Below are 11,485 nucleotides of genomic sequence, written 5' to 3' on the forward strand. Positions count from 1 at the left end.
GATGTTGAACAGCGCAGGCCCGAGGACCGAGCCCTGGGGGACCCCACTGCCCACGTCCCTCCAGGTCAAAAATGACCCGTCCACCACCGCTCTCTGGGTGCAGCCCTCCAGCCAATTTGTGACCCATCTGACTGTGATGCCAGTCACCCAGTTTCTTAATGAGAATGGGGTGAGAGACAGTGTTGAAGGCCTTTCTAAAGTCCAAAAAGACTATGTCCACCGTGACACCTGCATCCAAGGATTTGGTGACCTGGTCGTAGAAGGCCACCAGGTTGCTCTGACAGGACCTGCCTTGAATGAACCCGTGTTGGTTGCCCCTAAGCATGATCTCCCCGCTGGCCTCTTGCAGACATGCGCCAGGATAACTCTCTCAAAGAGCTTCCCCAGGACTGAGGTAAGACTGACTGGCCTATAGTTTCCCGGATCCTCCTTCCTCCCTTTTTTGAAGATGGGAACCACACTGGCCCTCTTCCAGTCCTCTGGCACCACACCAGAGCACCACGAGTGCTCGTAAAGCTGTGCCAGGGGTCCCGCAATGACCTCTGCTAATTCCCTCAGCACTCGGGGGTGGAGATCGTCAGGACCTGCTGATTTAAATACAAGAGAGCCCTGCTAGTGTGAAGTCAGGTAGAAAGCAGGGCAGGGTAGCACCTTATAGACCAACATATTCAGAGGCATGGAATAGTCGGTAAGGTGCCCCGGCCTTCTTTCTACTGAAGTTAAACAAGCTTGACATGAATTGGTCTTCTTGAAAAAAATCATAGCATCAGAGGCAGTGAGGGTTGGGAGGGACCACAGGAGGTCACATCTCGTCCAACCCCCTGCTCTAAGCAGGACTAGCTCCAATGCCATCATCCCAGCCAGGGCTTTGTCTGTTAGGGTCTTCAAAACCTCCAAGGATGGAGATTGCACCACCCCTCTGGACAGCATGTTCCAGTGCTTTACTACCCTCCTAGTGAGACTATTCTTCCTAATATATAACCTCAACTTCCCTTGCTGCAACTTGAGACCATTGCTCCTTGTTCTGTCATCACTGAGAACATTCCAGCTCCAGAACTATTTGCTTTTTAGGGGTGAAGTGTCCTAGACAAACCTAACTGGTTTCAGAATAGATGGATTCAAGCCAGAAGAGGTGCAGAGAAGAGCTACGAAGACAACCAGGGAAAAATGGAGGCGATCCGGCAAAGGAAAACCACATGTGCTTGGCTGCTTAAGCCTTGCAAAATGAAAGCTAAGAGGTATCCAACTGCTGCATATAAATACACGGGGGGCAAGACAAACACCAGGGAGCGAGAGGAGCTGTTTCAGCTACGGGATGATGCCAGCTCAATAAACAGGTCATGACTACATTTAGGCTGGAAATCAAAAGGATCCCAAGCACCAGAGCTGGGAGGGGCAGGAAAGGCCTCCCCATCAGAACAGTGACAACAAAACTATGACATCCAAGATGGAGCTCAGTGAGCTTACAGAGGAGTCTATAGGCTGGTCCTGCTTGGAGCAGGGGGTTGGACTAGATGTGACCTCCTAGATCCCTTCTGGCCCTGATCTTTTCACTATATTTCACAAGTTTTGTTTCCTAAGAATCAGACCAGCTTGCACATGACATTCAGTTGGCAGATGCGGGAGCTCCGAGTGCACCCCACTGCCATGTAGGCTTCTAGTTCAAAACAACTAACAAATGAACCTGAAGCTCTCCTCCCACAGAAAACATTTAACCGAACAAGCAGCTCAACATCCTTTGCAAGCCAGCACGAGGATGCCAAGGCCATTCCTGCGCTTGTGATTTAATGTCTTGCAAGGATTCCACGGGGCCCCGATGGAATGATAACTGCTTCACGGAAGCGCAAATCGTTGGATGTCAGCCCAGAGCAACACAACTGATAAAGGTCAAGACTGCTGTTACCTACAAATACCCTTATGGGCTATTGATTCTCCGCACAGGAAAACAGAGCCCAGTGAATCAGCATTCAGGCTACAGGGAAAAGGAAAACATCGGCCCTTCCAAATCAAAGGGTCCTGCATGTCTCCAGCATAGAAAACCATCCCCTTCCAAACACTCCAACCACCAGCATTTATATCTCAGATAATTTTAGCTAGATTAGGCTGCTCTCTTTAGACATGGTCTATACCAGTGGTTCCCAACCTTTTGTGTACCAGGGCCCATTTGTAAACATCAATGGCCAGTCTCGACCCAGTGCCTCTCACTCCTGACCCACTGCCTCACGCCCCCAGATGCCAGGGTGTGGGGCAGTGGGTGGGTATGTAGGGCATGGGAGGCCCCCAAGCAGCCCCTTGCAAGCTGGAACTCTGATAGCCTGCAAGGGAAAAAGCCACGGTTTCCCACTTTTTTCTCCGTTAAGAAGAATCTGTTTTTAAAGTTTGTTGATGAATTTTTAAACATTGTTTGTGATCCTTTCAAATATTCTTGCAACCCACTTTTGGGTTGCAACCCGTGGGTTGAGAAATGCTGGTTTATGCCATTTCTACAGCAAGAAAACTATTGTGATTAGGGACATGTGTTTTGATTTTACCCACAATTATATCAAATCCACACTTGGTGCATAAAGTTGCATGGGAGTAGTTAGACTGGTATAATGTGTTCCTCACAGTGTACCTGCCTCCACAACAAGAAGGATATGGGGACTATACTAGCATGCAGAGTCAGGAAGATTTCCAAAACACTTTTTCTCCGAGCTCAGGGAAGGCGTCTGCTCAAGAGAAGGGCAAAGAAAGCACAAGGACATCCTCAAGGCCAATCTGAAGAAATACATCAGCATCAACACATGGGACACTATCACCCAGGACCGCCCCAAAAGGAGAAAGGGTCTACTGCAAGGATCTCAGGACTCTGAAACTTCACAAAGACAACACAAGATGGAAAAGCGGGAAAGGCAGAAACAACGTAGCGTGGACCAAACCGAGAAACCAGAGCCACCCACCCCGCACAGAAACACGTGCCTGAGCTACAGCAGAGTCTGTCAATCCCAGATTGGCATCATCAGGGTAGGGCTAGGATTCAGAGTGACCTCAACAAATTGGAGGATTGAGACAAAAGAAATCTCATGAGGTTCAACAAAGACAAGTGCAAAGTCCTGCACTTAGGAGGGAACAATCCCATGCACCGGTGCAGGCTGGGGGCGACGGGCTGGGCAGCAGCTCTGCAGAAAAGGACCTGGGGGAGATAGGGGACAAGGAGCTGAACAGGAGCCAGCAGTGCGCCCTTGGTGGCAAGAAGGCGACTGGCATCCTGGGCTGCATCGGTAGGAGCGCTCCCAGTAGATTAAGGGCAGTGATTCTTCCCCTCTAGTCAGCACTGAGGAGGCCAAATCTGGAGTCCTGTGTCCAGTTCTGCCCCCCTACTACACAAAGGATGTGGACACACTGGAGAGAGTCCAGTGGAAGGCAACAAAAATGATTCAGGGGCTCGGGGACAGGACTGGTGAAGAGAGGCTGAGGGAAATGGGTCTACTCAGTCTGCAGAAGTGAAGACTGAGGGGGATTGAAGAGCAGCCTTCACCTCCCTGCAGGGTGGTTGTGAAGAGGATGGAGCTGGGCTGTTCCCCATGGGGGCAGATGACAGGACAAGGAACAATGGGCTCAGGCTGCAGCAAGGGAAGCTGAGGTTGGATATGAGGAAGAACTTTCTCACGAGGAGGGCGGTGAAGCACTGGAACAGGCTCCCCAGAGAGGTGGTGAAGTCTCCATCCTTGGAGGTTTAGGGTTAGGGCTTGGCGTTGACAAAGCCCTGGCTGGGACGATGTAGTTGGGGCAGGTCCTGCTTTGAGGAGGGGTTGGACTAGATGTGATCTCCTGAGCTCCCTTCCCACCTGAATTTTCTGATTCTATGATTCAGACCCACAGATAAGACAATCATGGAAGTCAACCATCCTCAACCGCACAGGACTGACCAATTCATCATCATCAGAAAACTAGCATAGCGAAAAGGGTTCTCTCTTTTTGTTTGTGATGTCGTCTAAATTTAGCCTCAGGAATAAATCAGACAGCATAAAAATGAGACAGTTACTAGCAAGCTCCTAGATTTGCTGACAGCAACACGCAAAACCCCTTAGTACAAAGTTTGCAATATTCATCATCTGTGCTACTCTGTTGTTAGATGTACTTTGGCATTCAGAAAGCAAACCACAATGCATAAATATCGTGAGAACACCTCCACCGACATACATAACAGAGAGTGCACATATCTCATGATCTCATTTTGTTGTGACCTGCATCCACCCTGCTCTCATTTCAGTCATCCAAGGCTTGGTTACATCTAACATAGGTTGTGAATTGCATAGGATGCAACATAGTGCAAGTAAAACCTTCAGATACTGTATTTCTCTTCACAAGCAAGATGTGGAACTACCAACACATCTTGGAGAAAAACAATCAGCGGTAACAACTGCCTGTTGGGGAGGCACTGAGGTCCCGGCGGGGAGGGGAGTTGGGAGTCCAGCAAGAGTGGTCGTTCCTTAAGGAGATGATCCTTCATGCCCAAAGGGAGGTAATCCCAACACGGCTCAAAGGGGTCAGGAGTGCTCAAAAGCCCCCATGGCTCACCAAAATCATCCAGGAATGTCTCAAAGCCAAAATACAGGCATACACCCAATGGAAGGGAGGGGCCATCACCAGGGAGGACTATACCTCCATTGCTCAAGGCTGTAGGGGGCCTGTTAGGAAGGCCAGGAGGAGACGGGACTGGGACTAGCAACCCAGATCAAGGACAACAAGAAGTCCTTTTTTAAATACATAGCGGGTAAAAAGAAGGTACCGGGTCACATAGGGCCCCTGCAGGATACGCTAGGAAATCTAGTGGTCACGCCAGATGACAAAGCTAATCTATTTAATAATTTCTTTGCCTCCATCTTTGAGCAGGGGGATCCCCGACAGAGCCAGGGAAGGGGCTGCCAGGCCCAGACTCAGAGAGGACCTAGTTAGGGAACTGCTGGAGGGACTGGACGTGTTCAAATCAGCTGGTCCTGACAATCTCCACCCCCGAGTGCTAAGGGAATTGGCAGAGGTCATTGCAGGACCCCTGGCACGGCTGTATGAGCACTTGTGGTGCTCTGGTGTAGTGCCAGAGGACTGGAAAAGGACCAGTGTGGTCCCCATTTTCAAAAAAGGGAGGAAGGAGGATCCAGGAAACTATAGGCCTATTAGTCTTACCTCAGTCCTGGGGAAGCTCTCTGAGAAAATTATCCAGGAGCACATCTGCAAGGGGCAAGCAAGGGAGTGTATGCTTAGGGGCAACCAACACGGGTTCATTCAAGGCAGGTCCTGTCAGAGCAACCTGGTGGCCTTCTACAACCAGGTCACCAAATCCTTGGATGCAGGTGTCACGGTGGACGTAGTCTTTTTGGACTTTAGAAAGGCCTTCGACACTGTCTCTCACCCCATTCTCATTAAGAAACTAGGGGACTGTGGCGTCAATGCCTACACAGTCAGATGGGTCACAAATTGGCTGGAGGGCCGCACCCAGAGAGTGGTGGTGGATGGGTCATTTTCGACCTGGAGGGATGTGGGCAGTGGGGTCCCCCAGGGCTCGGTCCTTGGGCCTGCGCTGTTCAACATCTTCATCAGCGACTTGGACGAGGGGGTGAAAAGCACCTTGTTCAAGTTCATGGATGATACTAAGATGTGGGGAGAAGTGGGCACGCTGGAGGAGAGGGACAGGCTGCAATTGGATCTGGACAGGTTACAGGGGTGGGCAAACGAGAACAGGATCGGATTTAGTACAGACAAGTGCAATGTGCTGCACCTGGGGAGGAAGAACCAGCAGCATACCTACAAGCTGGAGAACTCCCTTCTCATCAGCGCAGAGGCAGAAAAGGATCTTGGAGTCATTATTGGTGCCAAGATGAACATGGGCTGTCATTGTGGGGACGCGGTCAGGAAGGCTAACCAGCATCGAGGGGGTCCAGAGGAGGGCCACTCGCATGATCAGGGGGCAGCAGGGCAGGCCCTATGAGGAGAGGCGACAGGACCTGAACCTGTTCAGCCTCCACAAGAGAAGACTGAGGGGATCTGGTGGCCATCTACAAACTGGCCAAGGGAGACCACCAGGCAATGGGAGAGTCCCTGTTTCCCTGAGCACTACTGGGAGTAACGAGTAATAACAGCCATAGGTTGACTTAGAGTAGATTCAGACGAGACATCAGGAGGTGCTACTTCACAGTCAGGGCAGCTAGGATCTGGAACCAGCTTCCAAGGGGAGTGGTCCTAGCTCCTACCCTGGGAGGTCTTCAAAAGGAGGCTCGATAATCACCTGGCTGGGGTCGTTTGTCCCCAGTACTCTTTCCTGCCCATGGCAGGGGGTCGGACTTGATGGTCTGCTCAGGTCCCTTCTGACCCTACTAACTATGAACTATGAAACAACTATGAAACTATGGCTAGACAAAGTACTGGTGGAAGGCATGGAAGTACTGAAAATAAAAAGAACTTTGATTTGATTAAACAGGACCACCAAAGCGTTCTGCACAGATGTGTGAAACCCATGGAAGGATTCACTTTCCTAGAACCAGTCACTGCCCCAGCTGCAGAATATGCTTGGACCCTGGAAATGGGGCACAAAGGGGCACACTCCCTAAATATAACACACACCTTTGTTTCTTCAAGGCAAAATGAAGAAAAAGGGTTTTTCCAGAGTTATCGCTGCAAAGAGCAGGGACAGAGACTCACCCTCTGTTTCCTACATAGCTAAAATGGAGTCCCTGGCTGCTGCTGAAGACTGGTTTCTCAAAGGGTGGAGCTATGCTTTTGAAAAGAGCTAAAAACCCTGTGCCAGTGGTTTTTAACCTTTTCAGACTTGCGGCATCCCCAGATAGATTCAAGGCACCCCTCCAAAAAGTCCAGGTCCTGGTTTTCACTCTTTTTGTGAATACAGAAAAATAACAGGTCTGTTGCAAAGACCTCAGAAAGCACCCAGCTATGGATTCCTACTTGAAATCTCTGGGTTTCTTTTGTGAATCATGCTTGTAAAATGTACCAGTACTATCACTGTGTGGCACCCCAGATGGCATGACACCCTGGTTCAGAATCACTGCCTTGTGCTAAAATGCTAGAGTCTGAGCTAAAGACGGTATGAGACAGACCAGGAGCAGACAGCAAGACTGCCCTTGACTGGTTAGCTTCATTACTGGAACACTGAGACCACTAAAAAAGAGAGACAATTGTTAACACTTGGAAAGTGAACCAGCATGAGCCATTCAGTGAACTGACTCCCTCAGTTACTCAAGCAGTAATACCACAGCCGCTGCACTCTGGAGCAGAGATCACAACACAGCACTTCTATCCCAGGCAGAAAATCAGTTTGCCTGATTAAAAACTGAGGAGGGGGTTCAATTTTAGGGGGAAAAGGTGCATTTTGTATGTGAGAAAATATGGCATTGTCTCATGGCTCAACAGTACCTCTCCAGTCTCACTAAACAAGAGCACTAACAGACTCCCCAACACAAGGAAGAGACATCCATCCTCACTGGAAAAGGCAGCTAGTCTCTAAGACCTCACCTTGCAGGAAAGGTAGGGTTTTCACCTGAAAAGGTAGGTTTTCTGCATCATTCTGGGGAATGAGCGGGAATGGTAATGACAGGCTGGACGGGCTCCATCAAGGACACTGCAGTTTACCTATACCAACGCATACTGTTGCAAACCAACAATAGACGATACAATTAATAATGCTGCCTCCATAAAGTCTGATGCTATACATTATCTGATAGGCATCTTCACTTGTATGAGTAGCCACCTAAGGCAGGCCTCATGGTTCCTTCTGCTCATACATACTTTACAGCTGAAATATTACAACTGCCCACTCTACATGCAGCAACATGGCACATCATGTGTCACACACATGCCACTGTCTCTCATCTAGACAGTACATCAATGACATCATCACTAACCATCTGCTTTTTAGATTTCTAGCATCTATGGTAGTAATTGCCCCGATCAAATCTCCTGAGGGCACACACTTACTTGTATGCCTGCATCAAATTCCCTGCCTTGAATGCAGCACAGAAACAAAACTGGTTCACCTACCTCCAAAACACAAGAGCAGTTAGTTGAACCTATGTGTGTAAATATGATTTGATACTTGGCAGGTGGCTTGTATTTGGCTGCGGAGAGGAAGAGCTCTTTAAAATGTCCCTAATATGAACATCCAGTTGCTACTCTAGAACGCTTTCAGGCAATTACGCAATTAAGGTGCAAGCAGCAGTATGCAAATAGCTAGCTTTCATCTGTGGGAGAGCTCCAAATCTCATACAGACTGCATACATTTTAAGCCAATGATGCTCAGTGAACCTGTAGCTCAGCAAACATCACCCACTTCATTTGGGGTGACTGTGACCACAGAATGATGATCAACAGGGAGCTTCTGAAAAGTTTCCAATAAAAAGTTTGATTTAAGAAAACAGCAAACACAAATGCAATGAACCCAGGCAAAAAATCAGAGCACATACTTAAATGGTTAGTCATGTCAAAGCACTAAGACAGCAAAGTATTTCACAACCCAAACTTCAAGGTCTTTTTCCTGGGCAGCAAGTTTAATTTGCCTTATGGCACAAAATACTCTGGTGGCTATTTCTACATTCATTTTTCTTCCCAGAAAGCAAAGAAGGCGTACATACTTGAAGCGGACCTTCTCCTCCATGTCCATGGGGGGCTCATGGGTGATGAGGTTGACCAGGTCCTCCATGCACTGCTGCTGGCAGATGAAGTCCAGCAGTTTACGGTTCTGTGCCTTGCACTCCTGTAGGATGTCATCTTCGTCCATCAACTCATGCAGCGTCACATCCTCCTTATCCAGCAGCTTGTCCACATGCGATGTTGTGTTCAAATCAAACTTCCAGAACATGATGATGGGACACACCTACCTGTAACGTACAAGAAGGTATGTTAATATTGAGGCTTTGCAAGTCAATTCTCTGCTATTTCCCCCCTAACATGGGGACAGAACTGCTGCCGCAATGCTGCTGCTGGGATGCCTCTCACACCCATTGAAAAAGATTAAGCCTGTGAATAGTCCTAGGAAAGACGAGAGGAGCACCTGTGTCCTTTAATGCTTCGCTAGGCTGGGGCACAGCATTCTGCTTTCACGGGGTCGAGCCATTCCACTATGAATATGTTACCATGACCTATATTACTATATTGAGTCCTAGCCACAGTCATGGACTAGGTCCCCAGCATGCCAGGCCTTGTGCAAACACAGAACAAAAAGACAGATTTTAATCTGCCCCAACAGGGCAGGGGCTATAAAACAACAGAGACTAGAGAGAGATGGATGCACCACAACAGGACAGCAGAAGTGAATAATGGGATAGCACTGGTCAGTGAGACAGAGAGCAACCTCAGCACACCAGCAGCCAAATTACTAATGAGATTTTTATTGGTATGATAGCATAGGAGAGTGTTTTGCGATGAGATCTGATGACAGATAATGAGATATACTCTCTCTAAACACCCACGACATAGCACAGGAGAAAGTATAACAGTGCTTGTTCGAAAATGTAACACAGGGGTGACAGAGGGGCTGAAATCCCAATCATGGGTTGTGAAATGTGATCCAGAGGCAGGATGGTAACTTTGAGGTTAAACAGAACCCAACGACCAGTAATTTTTCCTTTCTGAAATTGGGCATCTAGTACGCTCTGATCCATCACAATTGAGTTATTTCTCCCTTTCCAACCATGCGATGTATTAAAAAACAAAAAACCTTCTTGCTGGCTTCAGGACATATGAACAACAGAGGGAGCTACTCAGGGAACTGACCCCCTTCGACAACCCCAGCCACCTGCCCACGCCAAGACACCAGCAGATTCTGCTTTAAAACCGTCTTAAAAAATAAAGTCTCTTGCTGGGAGATGGTTAATCTTTGCTTTACTCGTACATTTATTACACAAAAAAAAAGATGAAGGTTTAAGGCAAATCAAGACCCTGGTATTATGAGGATCTCAAGATTTCACCATTTCACTTCGCCAGGAATATTCTCCATTACAGCAAGGAAAGGAAAGGTGATGGGAGAATGAGGATTAGTTATTTCCCCTCCTCCCAGCATTCAGTGCTAAAAAAAGAGAAGTCCTTAGCCGGGGTGGAACAGAAGTTACAGGCATGTTTTACACTTGTGGGCACCTGGTGTTCTGTGATCCACTTACTGCAACCAGGAAAAAGCCACCAACAGGACTTAATGCCTAGTACACCGGTATATCCTGTTGTGCATTATTGTCTTTTCTTGCCTTTCCTATTTATCCACTACATGTAAGTTTTTAATAAGCAAAAGAAAAGGAAGAGACAATCTAAAGTTGCACCACCCAAGATAATGTATTTTAAAGTGACAGATAAAAGGATGCATGGAAGAGCAAATGGCTACACGCCAAAATGAGCTAAAAAAGTATGTTATTCTGTCCAAGAAATGACCATGGCTTGAGTGAGCCATGCCTAAAAGAGGGGATCTGTTAATGAATAGCTTGTCATCTTGAGAAACTCCTGAACATATTTGTCAGAAAGAACTAACAGGCTGTTTTACAACACACATGTCAAACAGCAGATCTTAAACTTTCATCCAATTTTATTCATGTCTTGTCAGCATTTAAATGTTCCAGCCACTCCAGCAATGCACAACTGCTTTTCCCTACTTGTGCAAGGCCTCAGCATACAAGGCCAGCAAGGAGAAGAGATTGTGTAAGAGCCATAATTTGGGGGAGATGAGAAGTCTGCTGCCAGCCAAAGACTCATCTTGTGGAAAAAAAGTAATGTAAAAATTCTACAAGGATAAGGCCCCCAAACTTACTAAATCTCCTACCCGATGTAACTGCGAACCAGAACAGCTTTTAAGTACAGCTTCTGTCTGTGTATTAAGAATGATTCAAAGATGACTCCCTGAACCACCAAAACATACTTGTCTCCAGATGTCATCACCACAGAGACAGGTCCTTGCTATCAAAAAAGGCTCAAAGCAGGAGTATGCTACAAGGTTACAGGCACAAATGCCTGGACTTTCTGAAAGTAGGGACCTGGACCCAAGCAAGAGCCAAACCCAAGGAAAGGAATATTGCAATATATCCCTGGTTGAGACCAAATAGTCTCTTCCCTTCCAGAGCACCGTAAAGACCAAGTTCACAATCCCTTGAAAAGCTCTCATTTGTGACAGTTTCTCATGACTATTTAAGCTTTAGAAAGTTAAACCTCTCTGAATCTAAACCAACTGAAAGCAAAACCTCTCTGAATCCAAACCAATAATCTCATGTGCTGCAACACTTGAGTTCGAGAGCTGGAACAGAAGTCTGCCCCTGTTCAAGAGAATCCAAAAAATGCAAAGATGCATCTAAACAAGCAAGAGTCAGAGTCCAGGAGTAAAAAGACTTGGGGGTCATCATCGACCACAAGATGAACATGAGCCTGCAATGCGATGCTGTGGCTAGTAAAGCGACCAAAATGCTGGCGTGCATCCATAGATGCTTCTCGAGCAAATCCCGGGACGTCATTCTCCCCTTGT

General features: G+C 47.6%; 1 protein-coding gene across 3 annotated transcripts in view; it reads right to left on the minus strand.

The window, feature by feature from the left end:
* PPP6R2 (protein phosphatase 6 regulatory subunit 2) overlaps window positions 1-11,485 on the minus strand; it is a 142,183-nt gene that overhangs the window by 67,898 nt on the left and 62,800 nt on the right. For all 3 annotated transcript variants that reach the window (XM_019543840.1, XM_019543842.1, XM_019543841.1), the window contains one exon: window positions 8,622-8,867. In XM_019543840.1, the coding sequence (XP_019399385.1) occupies window positions 8,622-8,848 (227 nt within the window). In that variant the 5' untranslated portion in view covers window positions 8,849-8,867. The remainder of the gene's footprint in view (window positions 1-8,621; window positions 8,868-11,485) is intronic.

Source organism: Crocodylus porosus, unplaced genomic scaffold, assembly GCF_001723895.1.
Source record: "Crocodylus porosus isolate Cpor-Errol unplaced genomic scaffold, CroPor_comp1, whole genome shotgun sequence".
In the NCBI taxonomy this organism is placed as follows: Eukaryota; Metazoa; Chordata; order Crocodylia; family Crocodylidae; genus Crocodylus; species Crocodylus porosus.